We start from the raw sequence: 16,797 nt of genomic DNA on the forward strand, positions 1-16,797 counted from the left end.
AGTGTGAAAGGTACATGACAGTGCCTATGGGTGTCCTTAGTACTATTCTTAAGTAAGTTTTCTGCATTGGAAATTATTTCCAAATAATTTTTTTTTTTAACAAAACCATGTAGTCATGGTTCCTTGAACCCTGATGTTCCTGATGGGTATTTACAGAGCCATAATGATGAGAGGGAGATACAAAGGAATTCCTGGCTCCTTTTGGTGCTGATAGAAGTCAAAAACCAGCAAAGTCTTGAAGCCCTGCCTCACAGCTAGTGGCAAACTGAAGGGCCTGGCCAGCAGAAGTTGCCAGCAAATTCTCCAGAAGATTTAACCAGACAAGCCACAAATCAGCACCCCTTGGCACAAGACTCTACTGCCCAGTTGGAAATGAAGGAGCAGGAAGCCATAGAGCGGTATAAGACTAAAAGTTCCTCCTCTCCAGCCTGAGGCATCCCTCATGAGATGCAAGCCTCCCTCTACTTCTAGATGCCAGTTGAAGGAAGGAGGGGAGCCAAGGAGACTCCTGGAGAGGGCCAAAACAAAACAAAACAATGCAAAAACAAACAAACAAACAAACAGAAAAAACCCTAACAGTAGTTTGAACTTGGAATTCACCACATATTTACAGGAAAAGGGCTATAATAAACCAGAAAAGAAGTGGCAAATGTAATTATCCTCACCTCCCTCCAAATCAGCTGATATTAGTTGAAGTAAGTTGCAGAAATTCAGGGGAGTTGTGCTTTTTTGCTCATTACATTTGTAAATGTTGACTGTTGGCAGCCATAAAACTGTTGACAATGATTCCACTTGCAACATGAATGTTGGGTATAGAGGTAACTCTGTGTGTGTGTGTGTGTGTGTGTGTAAACACATGCAAGCACGCACAAAGAAAAATGTCTGGAGCAAAATAAACAAGAATGTTAAGAGGGATGAAATAACAGGTGATTTTTCACCTTTATCCTTGTCTTTGTTGTATGCATTTTGAATTAGCAATGATTGTGCCTCATTAAACCTCCTTGGCTATGACACAGCCACTTTTGTGTGTTTGTATGTTGTATGCATTTTAAGAAGGAAATTTTTGTTACCTTCATGATCAAGCAAAACTAAGTCTGTAGAGATGCTTTCCTTAAAAGGAAATCTCATCAGAGAACAAGGCATTGTGCCACACCTTATTCCATCACAAGCCCTAACCAAAGAGTTCCTTGCTGCCCTATACATGTGAGTGGTAGAGCAAGGCTCCAGTTAGGAAACATGGGTTTGATGGGTTTGGGCTAGCTGGGCTGCACGCAGTTTCATACACATTTGTCCGTCTTCCTTAAGTGCAAATCCAAGGCTTGTGATTTTCTTTGCAGTGAATCCTTGAGCTTGCTACCCTGGCTATGCCACTGATAGCTGCTGCTGCCTGGCATTGCCTGACTTCTTTAAAATACTTTTTTATATCTACAAATTATTCCAAAATTTTGGAATGCTCATTCTTCAAAGAGTCTGACTTCTCAGCCAGGGGTCTATACCCCTTAAAGGAGCACATCTGTCAGATGGATGTAGTCTCTTCCTCTTGCTCTTGATTTTACTCTTTGTCTGACCTTCTCTAACCCTCCCCATTTTGCATTTTATTTTTCTTTCAAAAGACAGATTATATTATGTAATAATCTTCATATAGCTATTTACATAGATATATAGATATATAGATATATATATATGCTGATAATAGACCTCTAGAGAAGAAGAAGCTCCAGGAATGGAACCAAGGGGACCAGCGTCTTAGGTAACCTATTATAATAGAGAAATCTTATCCCCAGATTCAAAGACATCTGTCTGTCTGTCTCTCTCTCTCTCTCTCTCTCTCTCACACACACACACACAGTTATTTGCAGACGTCTACATTTTTCATGAGCCATTATTCCCCTTTCAAACTTAAAAATTAAGAACAAACAATTCTTTTTGGAAAAAGATAACTTGCATTCCTCTTACTCGTCTTGAACCTGGTTGAGTTGATTACGAGTTGAAGTCAATTCAGAGTCTAGCTGTTGCATGTCCCGATCCCGAACACCTGACTCTTTATGTTTCTCTTTATCAAATGTGTCCTGAAATGATATACAAATCAAAAAGAGTCTTGAATACATGAAACAACTTGTTAGGTTGCAACGCAATTATGCTGAGCAAAAGAAGTCAGATGCAAAAGGACACAAATGCATTGTTCCATATATATGCAGTTCTAGTGCAAGCAAAATTAATCTAGAACAATAAAAATCAGAAGAGTGGTTGCCTGCGGTGGGGGAGGGTAAGTGACTGGGAATTGGCACAAGGAAATGCTCTAGAGAGATGGCGATGTCTTCTAAGTTAATAGGGTGTGAATTACATGGATATATGCATTTATCGACTTATGGATTTCACTGCAAGTAAATTATACTTCAATTTTTTATTATACATCACATTTTTAAAAAGCCATTGAAATATCATCCCATTATCTTTATCCTCAGGAGAACACCCACAGGGTAAAAATCTAAACAGCATGTGAAAAGTCCCCGGGAGAGAAAAACTTGCTTAAAACCAACTGATGTCTGTGGAGGGCTTACCCTATGTTAGTTGTTTTTGCATGTTTATCACATTTAATTCTCAAATGGCCCTAGTGGGTCAGCAAAAGCATTGTCTCCATTCGGCAAGTGAGACACAGAAGGTTAGACGACAGACCCGGGACCATAGATGAGCAGCCAGAATTGTGCCCAGTGACCTCCAAGCAGGAACCCTTTTGCCCCGTCCTCCTAAGACTGCCAAGAAAAGACTATGTGCTTTAATTTGAGAATTTATGGAAATCCATGTAATTGTTTAAAATCAAGGCTACTAATGTTTAATGACATCAGTGCCTTAAGCAAGGTGTATGTTCTATTTCCAGTCTGGGCTTCACCTGTCTAAAACTTGACACTAACCCATAGAAATCACCCCCTAGCAACAGCAAATGATGGTACTCTTTGTCAGTCTCTGAGAACTAAGTTTCCAATTCGTTTCATTTCACTCTTTCAGAATTTGGAGCTCTCCCCCATCTAATGGTCTCTCCTGAGGCTCCATGGTACCCTAACTGTGTGGACTAATCTTCATTCCAAAGTTCCTATTTAATGCTGAGGGTGGGCAATGTCCCAGATGTAGACCATCACCAGTCCCTTCTTCCAGCGGAGGAAGCAGAGGCTCGTTGATTTGTCTGAGGTCATACCGCTGGGAGGTGGGCAAAGCTGAGAGTTAAACACTAGTCTGCTTGAAGAGAAAGCTGAACCCATTATGCCACATGCTACTGTAAACAGAACCTCACTTTTTGGACCTGTGTCCCCCTTCCCCAAGTAGCACTATGTCCCTCACTAGGCAAAAGCCATCTCTTACGTATGTCTGCATTCCTGGAGCCCGAACAGGGTACTGAAAGTCAAGGGGGATCCTTTAGCATCCCTACCTGTAGAGAGGGCACCCTGCTGTCAACAGGTTTTCCCAGGGAAGCAGCAGTAAAGGAGGCCTCCAGCCAAGGCAGAAGGCGCGATTTGATTATTTCCACACCATCATAATGTCCGCCTGAAAGAACCCACAAATCAGGTCAGGGAGAGAAGTTCAGCAATACGGTGAGAGCACCAAGGACAGAAGCAAAAGAAGACAGAGCCGAATGGGGAAATATGGGCCATTCTCACCTTCTTGGGCTGCCGTGGTGAGGATCCGAAAGAGCTGTCCTTGTACTTTGGAAATTTGTTCAATGAGCTCAAGGCAATGACTAAGATTTTGATCACATGTGTTTGCCTGCAAAATCAAAACAGAAAAGTCAATGCAATTCCTTTCCTCTGGAACCTACTGCAGGGACACAAGGCCTGACTTTACCCAGGGGCACCTGGCTGTGGTATGCTCGCAGGCACAGAGACTGCCCTGGGTTCACCAACCATCTTTCCAGTTCCTCCTGGGCACACAACTAGAATACTTCTCCCAGCTGCCCTAGCAGCCGGCAGTAGTCAGCAGGGTACAGTGGAGTTCCAGTCAATGGGAAAGGAAGTGCTATATGCCCCTTGCAGGTATGACCCAGAAGAAAACCCCTTGAGCATTTCTCTTCTCTCTCTCCTTCCCCATCAGCCAGCCAGATGCCAAGGGCATAAAGGACGGTGGAGCTACAAGATTTGAAATTTGAAAGGCTAAGCATCCAACACTTGCAATAATTATCATTGAGAAAGTGTGAGTGTGTTTGTGTGTGTGTGTGTGTGTGTGTGTGTGTGTGTGTGTGTGTGAAGCCACTGAGGTTTAGGGGTTAATTTACTAGCAATACCCCCGACTTGCTATTCAAAGGAACCCTACAAAAACTCCTTTCATAAAGTGAATAGACGTTTTGTAACCCAATACAAACCACTGTTTCCTAATTTACCTGCTTTATTGGTTCGTGTCCTCTAAGATCATTATGTAGATTAAGAACACTACTTGTTAATAATAGGAAGGTACTGGGTCGTTAAGGATCCCATGGAGAATAAGACAAAAGAGGTGGCACCAGCCATATAGCATGGGCAGACTTGTAGGGGAGAGAGGGGCAGAGACAGTTCCCCCATGGAACATGGGCACACGAGGTCTACTCCAGAGCCCACGGTCTTGGGAAGGCAGGGAAGACTTCTGCGAGGAAGTGAAATCTAGGCAGGGAGAGCAGGCCGATTTGGGGGGATGGGCAGTTCCAGGGGTTGTGGAACATCAACAGAGCACAAAGAAACCCAAGAGGTGGGCCTTTAGCTATTATTCTGCTTTTTTCACCCCCTTGGTGAGATTTTTACCATTTCCTCACCAGCCAAACCTCTAATGGCGTCTACCACTAAAGGAAGGGACAGAACCACAAGCAATGAACAGATCACATGGGTGTAAAAACACACAGACTGATGTATTGTCTCAAGCCCTAATAAGGCAGGAGCGGTGGGGGCCTCCTGGGCGCCGGGCAGGACGTGCGTGGGGTGAGGAGGAGAGAAATGAGAACAGGGAGGAAGAGTGGCCTCCAGGCAAAAGTCTATAGGTCATATGCATGTGTATGTAGACGGGGGATGTGGTTCAGGCAGCCCTGTGGACAGAGGCTGTGCTGACCTGGGCGCTGTTGCACTCCCGGCCTGTGTTCCCTGTGTTCCGTGGTCTCTGTGGTCCAACCCAGTCCAACTCGACAGACGCATGATGACGAGAAGATTCGCACACTCCGCGTTTATCGCAGACCTCCTATGCGCAGGCGCTGTTGATGTTTACGTATATAAGCTCAGGGAAGCCCCACAGCAGTAAACTGGGAGGTGGGGGTGTCATTGTTATCACCTCCATTTTCAGTTGACAAAAATGAGATGCACAGAGGCTAAATAACTTGTCTAAGCTTACCTTGCCGGTAAAATGGCAGAACTAAGATTGGAACCCATGCCCTTAAGAGTATGACTAGTGCTGGGAGCAGAGGGAGGACACGAGTGAATGGGGAGGGCCATCCAGAAACCCCCCTCCACAAGAGGGGAGACACTGAGAGAAGTCTGGATGCAGAGTACTAGAGAGAGACTGTGATGTACAGTAGAGTAGCAGGGGCAAAGGCCCTGTGGCAGGGGCAGGAGGGAGTTTAGTTACGTTGAGAACCGTAAGCAAGCGTATGTAGCAGAAGCACAGAAGGTGAGAGCCATTGGCAGGACAGATCCTGGAGGGACTTCCAGGTCTGGGGAGGAGTTTGGAAGGAGTGGACTCGAGCCTAGACCCTAGGTGGAGCTGCTGGGTTATGTCCACGCCGGGTGGACGGCACCTGGTGACAAGCTCTGATTTAGCACCTATGTCTGATGCAGCCATTTATTTCTGTTTCTCATCCCTCTATCCCCTTCTCCTAAAAAGACCAGGAGCTCTTTTTAAAAGTTCCTTTGTCTTTCCTATGTTTATATCAGTTGCCACTAGTATGTTTAACAAATTAAATGGCCCCAAAATATGTGATGAATGAATGAATGAATGACTTAACAGCGTAATATTGACATCATCAGAACACTTGGAACCTCCAACTGAACAGCTGTGCCCATCCCTCCCTTGTTGAAGCAGCGGCTCCTTGGCCTTGCTCTCACACCTGCACTTATCATGGTGAACCTGTTACTCAAGAACAGCTTTGCCCTCTGGCTCGATTATGCCATAGGCTACGTGGGCAGGGAATGGGGCCTGAGGGTCCAGCAGACCTGAGTGATTATCTCTGCTCTGCCACTTGCCACCGTTCTCTGCAATCCTACGCAGATTACTTAACCCTTCTTACCCCATTGCCTTTCCAGGAAAATGGGGATCACGACTTGCAAAGTATTAGGAGAGAATTAAATCCAAAGAATGCATATCTAGCACCTCAAAGAGAGACGGCATTCACCAATTGGTACCTATGAGGTATTATGTGTTATTTAAAGGAGCAATGGGTATAGGAATAAAGGCAGACCTCGGTTCAAATATGGTTTCCCACTTAGTTTCTGTATTCTCTTAGAAAAGATGTTTTTTAAAGATTTTATTTTTTTATTTGACAGAGAAAGAGATCACAAGTAGGCAGAGAGGCAGGCAGAGAAAGAGGGGGAAGCAGGCTCACTGCTGAGCAGAGAGCCCCATGCAGGGCTCGATCCCAGGCCCCTGAGATCATAACCTGAGCCAAAGGCAGAGGCTTAACCTACTGATCCACCCAGGTGCCCTAGAAAAGATATTTTAAATATGAGCCTCTGTTTACCCATATTTAGGAAGTGGCTGAACTCATGAACTCTAGGTGCAGAGTAGAGGAGGGACAAAATAATTAGAAGCATTTTTGTAGTATTATTACCATTTGCTTCTATGCCTTGCCCAGAGTCTGGTACAAAGGAGGTGCCCAAAGGAATGTTTGTTAAGTGGGCTTGTACACACAACTTAAACAGAAGACAATGTATAGTATAAAACCGTTCCTGTTCCCAAGACCTGTCTCAACACGCTGCAGCTTCTAACACAAAGCATCATGCAATTCGCTCAAGTTGCATTAGGGTCATGTTCTCTACCAAACAGTCCCCCACAAAATAAACAGAGCAAAGATATGACTGAATTCTGCTGTCTCCTAATTCCAAAGTTGATTCATTCATAAATCACTGTACTCTTACTATTTGTAGCTCAGGAAATAAAGCTACATTGAAAAAATTAGGAGCACCTGGTTGGCTCAATTGGCTAAGCCTCTGCCTTTGGCTCGGGTCATGATCTCAGGGTCCTGGGATTGAGTCCTGCATTGGGCTCCTTGCTCAGTGGGGAGTCTGCTTCTCCCTTTTCCTCTGTACCCTCTCTCTGACTCTCTCTCCCTCTAAAGTAAATAAATAAAATCTTTTTTTAAAAAAGGAAAGAAAGAAAAAATTAAAAGTTGCCTACTCTCAATGAGCTCACCAGCTGGAGAAGTGGGATGGAAAATGGGGGACACACAGAGGATTAATAGTTACCTTAGGGTTTACTGAGTGTCTTGTGGGTAGTGAGCTGGCATGGGAACAAAGCACACCCTCGTGAGCAGTGAGGGGTAAGAAATGAAGGTATTTCAAGAGGAGGAGCAGCAGGCACGAGGGCAAGGAGGAACAAGGTGTACCAGAAGGGCAAGTGGAATACCGGGTCCAGAGACCAAGTAATGATAAACTGTATTTGTCACATGAAGGGTTCTGAACCTTATCTCATCACTGAATATTTAAGGGGGACAGGTAAAGGAGAGTGGTGACGTGGTTCAATTTACTTTGCATTTTATGAAAATCACTCTGGCAGAAGCCAACCACACAGGGTTCCGATAAGAAAGTGAACCTGATGGGAAGTGGGGGTGGTTGTAACCCTCTGGCTGGGGAATGCAGTGCCATTGTCCAGCCACAGGACACAAGTGGAGAACCAACAAGGCTAGGGAGGGGGGAAACTATTCCTGTTGGGTTCGTGTTGGGTTGGAAGAAATCTGGAGCCTCCCCATGATGCAGGCTAGAAGGCAGGTGATGACCGAGGTCAGGAGCTCTGAAGAAAGCCCAAGCTGGAGACAGATTTGGGGGTCCCCAGCATCTGGGAAATAGCTAACGCCATAGGACTCGATGCATCAATTGCTTCTGAGAAATCGAGGAGCTAAGAACAAGGAAGAAGAAGAAGGCTGGTTATCAGGTAGCTTCTGGTGACCTTGATGAGAACAGTGACGGCAGACTGGTGTGGGATATTTGATGTATTTCCAGACTGCACGGGGGTGAGGGAACCAATGGGAGCCAAGAAGAAGCAAAAACAATGAGGACAGGTGACCCTTTTCGAGAAGTTCCCCGGTGTGGGGAAGAGTAATGTGGATGTCCCCACTCTCGTGCCCCAAACAAAAGCTCCTAATACTATCAAGCCCATATATTGCCTGATTTCCTAAATCCTTCCTAACATGCCTCTGCATGACTCATCCAGCCTTACTTCCCTCTGCTCCCCTGCCAACAACTCTCTCCTCTCCAGCCACTATCCTGCCTTGCATATGCACACGTTACATAGACACAGGATCCGCCACCAATGCTTTAATGCCTTTCACGTCCTTTGCTTGTGAGCAGCCTTGACCTTAACATTTCTCCTTGTGACAGCCTGATCATCCAAGCGTCTCATACCTTTGATTCTATCATACCTTTGATTCTATCCCTCACCTTGAACCACCCCTGCAACATGAAAAAGAAGACTTTTCATTGCTAAGTCAACAAAATGTATCACTCAATATCTTTCATCAACTGACAAACTATGGTTGGAACAGCTATTTAAATCTATCACTTTGAGCACAAAATACAGTGATTTACATTTTAAGAAACCTCAGTCTCACACACACAAAACATAGAGCATATATATTATGTAAGACTTAATAGTACAAAAGGTTCGTCCCAACATTCCTTTAAAATATGAATGCTATTATAACATTAAGTGATTTACCTGACTTTATTTTTTTAAACATTTATTTAAGAAAAACCTCATTTTACATACAAGAATGCCATTCCAATCCTGCTGGTTGGAGAATGGGCAGATGAGCAAGGGAAAGGAAAGATCAGTAGTCAGGGTGTAGAGACTCATCTGAGCGGCAGTAGTGGGCAGTTGCTTGTAGCCAGTCGTGGAAATTCACACATGGCAAACAAAAGCCTGAATTTCTACCTTCTTTTTTCCCCCACTGTCTGGCAAATGTGTACTAGAGGGCATGGGCAGAGGAGGATGGCGGAAATGGACACCGCAAATGAGTAGAATTTCCTTACACCTTCCCTCTCTCTGTAGGAGGTAAGAGAATAAACTTGGCAAGCAAAAGACCTACTTTCAAATCTGAGTTTTACCCTTTCTACTGGCGTGACCCTGGGCAGGTTAGCTGCCCTCCTGAGGCTTGGTTTTCTCATCTGTAAAATATAGAAAATAAAACCTGCAATTTCATAAGCTTTTATGAAATTTCAAGGCAATAATGCAGGAAAAGAGCTTTGAAAGCCTTTGAGGGCTCCTTACGTGCTGGTTATAAGAGGCTACAATTCGTCCTCCAGGGAAATGGCTGTCCCATATATGGGCAGCCCCTTCACGTGATTCAGTTTCCAAAATCAACCCTCTGTTCTACGGTGTAGCTGACTTTCCCACTACACCACTACCTCCACAACAATGTTTTAAAACCAAAATACTAAATTTTAGATATAAGAGAAGTAGGCTTATATATACCCCAACATCTTAGCAAAAACTTCTATTTAGACTTCCTCTCTGGATTTTACCATCTTGACCTGTAGTTACTATTTCTATCAGGTTTCTTTCATTAATTATTTCCTGAAAACATGAAACAATGATGTTGTTTCTATTAACAAGTTTGTCTAAGAAAGTTGATAGTCCTACTGTTAAAAATAGAATAATCTGTCCTAATCACTTGTCAATTTCTTCCCTACCCATGAATTCATCGTTAGCAGCTGTGGCAGAAACTTTAGCACTAGTGAAAGATTCCACATGCTTTCCAGGTGTCGGGCTCCTGTACAAGGAGATTGGAGCCGCATAACAATCCTGGTCTAGGGAAGAGGAGTGAAAGTGATGTGTATAATGTAAGTGCTCTCTTTCTCTCTCTCTTCCCCTGCGGACCTTTGCGGGTCTGTGATGAGATGACTTGTTCCACCAGGTGGCGGCCACCCGAACCTGAGCCAGTGACGGAGGAGAGGGGCCATCAGACTTGGCATGAATGAGAAATCTCTTTCATGTAAGTTTAGACAGTAAGATTTGGAGCTGTGTTCATCACTGCAGCTTAGCAGTAAAGAGATAAAGGGAAGAAAAAATGTTTTCTATGAATTCACTAGACTGAACCCCAGGAATGTGGAAGTGTATTGACTATGGGGGAAGACAAAGGCAGCCAGGGAGTCCATTTGAAGACACCATAGCAACTACAACAAAGCTTCTGTACTGAGAATCAAGGATATTTTGTCATACCGGCAACATCTATTTTAACACAAAGATTATCCAAAAACAGAGGGACACCTCTTTGAGAAATCCTTTTTATGTACTGATATTGAATATGCTGTTTTCTTTTGCAAGGGCAGATTTCTATAACATAAGAGGAGAGTAATGCAAGGGAAAGTGTTATCAGCTGTCCCTAACATCCCCACTCACATAGCAGATAATCAAAAGTTTCCAATTCGTAATGTCCTGATGTCTGTTATTATACATCAAGAAATGGAATCTTTCCTGTCTTAGGGATGGGGTTATCAAGGATCTGCTAAGTTCTTACCGTTTGCTCCTGTAATTACATACAGTACATTTTAAAAAGTAATAAATGTCAGAGCATCTGACCAAAGGTAGCTCCCTAGTCCACGAGATTCTGGGTGGATATAAATGCGTCTCTGGAGGAGGAAGAGTTTCAGCCCAGAGCTGACCTTCTCCAGGTACTGCTAACATGGGAAGGAGGTTAATTTCTTTCTTTTTTTTTTTTTTTAGATTTATTTATTTGTTTATTTATTTATTTGACAGAGAGAGAGATCACAAATAGGCAGAGAGGCAGGCAGAGACGGGGTGGGAAGCAGGCTCCCTGCTGAGTAGAAAGCCCGATGCAGGTCTCGATCCCAGGACCCTAAGATCGTGACCTGAGCCGAACACAGAAGCTTAACCCACTGAACCACCCAGGCGCCCCGGGAAGGAGGTTAATTTCTCATCTTAACATCTCTGTGAACTAAGTAGGTCCCGAGACCTAATTCTGATCTGCATGATCAGTTGGGGGCATTTGGGCAGCAGACTATTACTTGAAGGACCATTCTCAGAGTCTGACCTTGTTTACATGTCTCCTCACTGCATGATGCTTTTAAATCCCACCTCCCATTGCCCCCTGGGGATAACATCCAAACTCCTTAACACACCACCCAAGGCCTCGACTCTCTGGCCCCAACCACCCCACATTCTCAGCCTCATCTCACTTCCTCTCCTTGCCCAGAACCATTCTGGGCAACCACAAAGACCAGCTTCTTCCTTCCTTCCTGCTTTATCACCTGCTGTTTCCTCTGTCCTTTATATGCTGCTCTGCTTGGAAGTTTCCCGTTAAGATGCAGCTCACATTTCCATTCCTAGCATCTAGCACAGACAGACATATCATAAACTCTGCAAAAATATTTTGTTGAATGAATTAGTTAATCAGTAAAGGTACATTGCCAAAAGTGGGTGCCTGGGTGGCTCAGTGGGTTAGGGCCTCTGCCTTCAGCTCAGGTCGTGATCCCAAGGTGCTGGGATCGAGCCCACATCCGGTTCTCTGCTCAGCGGGGCGCCTGCTTCCTCCTCTCTCTCTCTCTCTGCCTACTTCTCTGCCTACTTGTGATCTCTGTCTGTCAAATAAATAAATAAAAATCTTCAAAATAAATAAATAAATAAAGGTACACTGCCAAAAGTGTCCATATAGAGTGTTTAGGCCAAAGCTTCACACAAAGCAGAAGCTAAGTAACCGTTTATTGAATGAATTATTAAGCCCTTAATAACTGGCTCAGTTCTTGGTTGAACAAGAAGAGATTTTCTATGGCTCTTTCGTCAACATTCTCAGTAACCACACAAGAGGAAAAACAATTCTGAAAGTTACATCTTTGTACCAAGCTGTCCTTGAACAGCCAATGCAATCCAAGGTTTAAAGACCAAGTAATACAATACTTCAGCATTTCTTTAATAACTAAAAGTAAGTGAATTTGCAATGTTTGCTTTTGTTTTTATTGTGTTTCTCTAGCAAGGTTTGGAAAAATATCCCTTCTTGGAGTCATTTTAAATAAATAAATCTTTTTTAAAAAATCAAGCAAGTAGTGGTTTTGTGTAGGGTCCAGAAGATTGCTAGATGTTGTAGGATTAAAAACTAGCCAACATATAAAAAACAAAGGCGTTAGGGCAGAAAATTACATTTTTAAAAAAATTTACTGTGTCTAACATACATAGGACACAAGGGAAAGAGTGTTGGGGGACAGATTAAGGCAGAGGAAATGGGAAACCTTATGAAGGATATTAAGAGAAATTTTAAAAAGTTAACTAAGATCTATTAATCCCAATAATGACTAGTTTAAAGGAAAATGAAAATTTTGCATTGGGCTTTAGAACTAATCTGTTCAAATCATTGATCTTTTTCACTAAAAACAACTTTTTCCCAAGGGGATAACTTTAATCACATTCTTAATTCTAGAGTGGTATTTATGGTCTTTTATTTTGCTTGAGTTAACTAAAACTAAATCAATGTGGTCACAGTCAGCAAAATCAACTTTCCATAGCAAATACAATATAAAACTTTTAATGAATAAACCTCTAGAGCCAACATTTTAATAAATGTACTTTGCTACAACAACTACTCTTCGTCTTAAGGTTTCAAGGAAAAAGTCCTCGGAACTATTAAAACAAACTTGCTGTATTACAGAGAACGTCTAAGCCATTGACCAAAACCCACCCTGTAGGTGACAAGTTACTGAATAAGTCTAGAGGTAACCTTAATTTTGGTATGTGTATATACAGATTTTCTTATCCTCTCTCTACGCATACATACAGAAACACACACACACACACAATTAAAAACGCTTGTACCCTCTCAATTGTGCCCCTACTTGGAAATCATGGCTTTGGTTTCAAATCAATTTTAATAAAGGCTGAATTAAAGATATTTGGGGATCACCTTTAATTCTACACTGGATATGAGGTTTTAAGAAGACAAATGTGTCCCAGAACCCAGGTGTGTGGGAGAATGGTGATGGCATTCAGTCAGTCATTATTTAATTGAACATTGCATTCAATGAACATTGCATTGCAATGAACAAACACTGCAAATTCACTTTCTTTTAGTTATTAAATAAAAGTTGAAGTATTGTATTACTTGGTCTTTAAACCTAGGAGGCACGCATTATTCTAAGTGCTGGGAATGCAGAGATAAGCAGAAGAGGGAGAACTCTCTGCCCACTGGAGCTTACATTTTAGTGGGAAGAGGGGGAGGAAAGATTGACAATAAAATAAAAGAGTAAGTAAAAATAAGAAGATGCATTTATTACAGAAGAAACAAAGCAGAGAAGGGACACAGTGTGCCAGGGGCAGGGGTAGGAGATGGCAGTTGTGAACAGGATGGTCTCTCCTGAGAAGGGGAAATTGAAACAGACTTGAAGGAGGATAGAAAGCAAAGCTGTTGGTAGCTTACTGAAATACCCACAAGCAAAAGTTTTCCAGGCAGAGAGGAACAGGAAGTGAAAATGCCCTGAAACATGAGACTGGCTGATGGGCTCTAGACTCTTCTGCCCAATAGAGTAACCACTAGTCATATGTGACTATTTAAATTTAAATTAATTAAACTTAAATGAATTTTAATTTTTTTAATTTAAATGAAATTTAAAATTCATTTAAATTTAGGGGCGCCTGGGTGGCTCAGTGGGTTGGGCCTCTGCTTTCGGCTCAGGTCGTGATCCCAGGGTCCCGGGATCCAGCCCTGAATTGGGCTCTCAGCTCAGCAGGGAGCCTGCTTCCCACCCACCGCACCCCCCAGCCTGCCTCTCTGCCTACTTGTGATCTCTCTCTGTCAAATAAATAAATAAAATCTTTAAAAATAAATAAATTTAAAATTTAAAATTCATTTCTCAGTTTGTACTTACCACAATTCAAGTACCAAATAGCCACCATATTGGACAGTGCCTGTATAGAACGAGTCCATCATAGAAAGTTCTACTGGACAGCTTTGCTCTAGAAACAACAACCAGATCAGTATTGCTAGAGTAGATTGAGGAAGAGAGTAAGAGATGAGGTCAGAATTTAAAGGAGCACAATTGTGTAGGGCTTTGATGGCCATTGTAGGAACTTTGGCTTTTATTCTGAGTGGGACAGAAGTCTGAGGACTCTATTAGAGAAGTAACTTGATCTCACTTGACATTTAGAAGAATCTCTCTGAGATATGTTTATATCTAGATGAACGATGATGGAAGATGGACAAGGATCGTCACAGCATAGGTGGTGAAAGGGTTCTGTGCAAATTTCGAAGTAGGTACCAACAGATTCAGCTAGTGAAAAGGTTGTGGGGTGTGTCATGCTGAAAACATTGAAGTAAAGAAGGAGGTCAGTGTTCATGGCACGGGCGTAGCTAAGGTAGGTTTTAGACTGATTTGACTTCAAGATATGATAGCACAACTGAAAATGTCTAATGGGCAATCGGAGAAGTGAGATCAGATGAGAAGAGGTCCTGAATATAGATATGAAATTCATGGGCATATGTGTAAGAGAGAAGCAAGAATGGAAGTCCCAGAGAAGATTCCTAAAGTCTTAAAGAACTGCCATAGGAGGAAAGCAGGTAAGGCAAGGAGACCAATTACTTGAGCCTTAGAAGAATAGAGATATCAACAGTCACAGGCAACAGAAACACTAAATAGTCCAAGAAAATGATTACATGGGGAAATGGCCACAGATTTTTTTTGGAAAGGCATTGGTCTCCAGGAGGGCAGTTTCTATGAAGGTGGGGGGGAGGAGCTTAGCATGGGGGGAGAGAATCTAGATTGGAATGATTTCAGTGACAATAGAGGAGCAGGGGGAACTACTGTTACTGAGAAAGGAAAGTGTAATAAACTTTGGCATTTCTCAATATCATTAAACTTGGTCCAGTCAAATGTTAGTGTGATTTGTGTGAAACACTGTCTTGTGACAAACTGAATATACATTTTGTAAAATATATATATATATATATATATATATATATATATATATATATATATATTTGAAGTCATCTCTACAGCCAACGTGGGCCTCGAACTTACAATCCCGAGATAAGGAGTCCCACGTTCTACCAACTGAGCCAGCCAGGCACCCCCAAACTAAATATCCTTTTTAACATTCAGAGTTTATTTAGGCCAAGGGGGTAATAATGAAAGGGAGAGGGTGGGGTTGGAGGAAGGAAGGAAGGAATGGGGGAAGGGAGAAAGGAAGACAGAATAGGCTGTAAGAGGTAGAAAGAGGTAAATTTTAATTTTCCTGCAATCTTGATGAGAAAGTGCTCATTCTTTAAAGGTGGGCAAAGATGGTAAACAGTGAACACTACAAAGGGGGCAAGGAGAAAGCTGTGGGTGTTCTTTGAGTTCTCCTCTACCACAGGAGCCCTGGTCAAAGGGTGAATGGGAAAGCCCAGAGACTCAGATAGCATCGAGTTGCATTTTTCCTGGCAGGATTTCAGAAACGAGCCAATTTAAATTCCCCCCCCCCAAAAAAATTGATATCTGGTTGAGTGAATCTGTCCTATTTAACAGATGAGGTACTGAGACCCACAGAGGTGAAATAAATTCCCCCAGGGAATCCAGCTGGTACTATCTAGAGCCAGAACCAGAACCCGGGCTCATTCCGGGTCCACGCATGCCCAGCTCTGTCTGCCTCACTGTTCCACTTTATGAGGGGGACCCTCCTATTTAAGACGGACAGATCAAACCCATCACATGCAACACCGAGTTGTACTTAATGTGAGGTTAGCGCGAGCCGGAGTGGGGGTGGGGATCAATGAGACTTGAGGAGCTCTACGGGTTGATGACAGAATGTTGGCTTCCTACAAATGCCTTGGTTACAGGCCTCCTGAATTCTCTGCCTTGGTGTGGAATTGTGCCTTACTTGCCATGCTGACCAGCACACAAGGGAAACCCGCAACGTTGACAAGTGTCCATCTCACTGACATCTGAGTAATGGCTTCTGGGAGTATTTTTATAAAAATTCATTGTGATACAATCCCTGAGTATTCTGAGACGTGCGGAGAGGCACGACCAGGGGTGTAGTTTAAAAAAAAAAATCGAGTTAGGGATAGGGAGGTGGGTTGCTAACGGAGGGGATGGGAGGGAAAGCAGCAGGCTGGAGCCCTGGCGGACGGGGGTCTCTGCCGTTGCTAGGGCCGCCAGCGTCCTTGGTTACCGCAGGGCTGAAGGCGCTCTCTCAGCGCGGGCTCGGAGTCCGCGCTCCGCGAGCTCCGTACCCCCGTTCAGCGCCCCCTGGCGCGGAGGGGAAAACTGCACCCGCAGGCCCGTGCCCTTCCTCCCTCCCCGGCGATCCCGGTTCGAGACGCGGTCCTGGTGAGACATCACGCCCGCCCGGGCTTTGCCAAGCGACCGCCCCGAGCCAGCCCTGCGAGGGCTGTGCCAGGAGCTAAAGCGACGGCGAGCCCGGGGCTGTCCCCGCGGACTCACGTTGTACTCCCTCAGCCAGCCGTCTAGCTTGTCGTGCATCAGTCGCAAAGTTTCGCTCGAGACCAGTTTCCTCAGGTTTTCTGCCATCGCTCACTTTTCCGCTCGGCCGCGCTCTGGGAGATGGAGACGTGGAGGGGACGAGACGGCGGCCTCCGCGGGCCCCTGGGGCGACGCGGCGGGAAAGGTGTTCTCCGGAGACGCTCAGAGCGCGGCT

The 16,797-nt window shown here is 43.9% G+C and overlaps 1 protein-coding gene across 2 annotated transcripts in view; it reads right to left on the bottom strand.

Annotated features, from left to right (window-relative positions):
* The window catches only part of SPATA18 (spermatogenesis associated 18), a 38,554-nt gene extending 21,820 nt beyond the window's left edge, over window positions 1–16,734 (bottom strand). For both annotated transcript variants that reach the window (XM_044268117.1, XM_044268116.1), the window contains exons 1-4: window positions 16,584–16,734; window positions 3,654–3,759; window positions 3,425–3,540; window positions 1,957–2,069 (exon numbers count right to left, since the gene is read on the bottom strand). In XM_044268117.1, coding sequence (XP_044124052.1) covers window positions 1,957–2,069; window positions 3,425–3,540; window positions 3,654–3,759; window positions 16,584–16,670 — 422 coding nt within the window. In that variant the 5' untranslated portion in view covers window positions 16,671–16,734. The remainder of the gene's footprint in view (window positions 1–1,956; window positions 2,070–3,424; window positions 3,541–3,653; window positions 3,760–16,583) is intronic.
* Between the last annotated feature and the right edge of the window lie 63 nt (window positions 16,735–16,797).

Source organism: Neovison vison, chromosome 11, assembly GCF_020171115.1.
Source record: "Neovison vison isolate M4711 chromosome 11, ASM_NN_V1, whole genome shotgun sequence".
Classification (NCBI taxonomy): Eukaryota; Metazoa; Chordata; class Mammalia; order Carnivora; family Mustelidae; genus Neogale; species Neogale vison.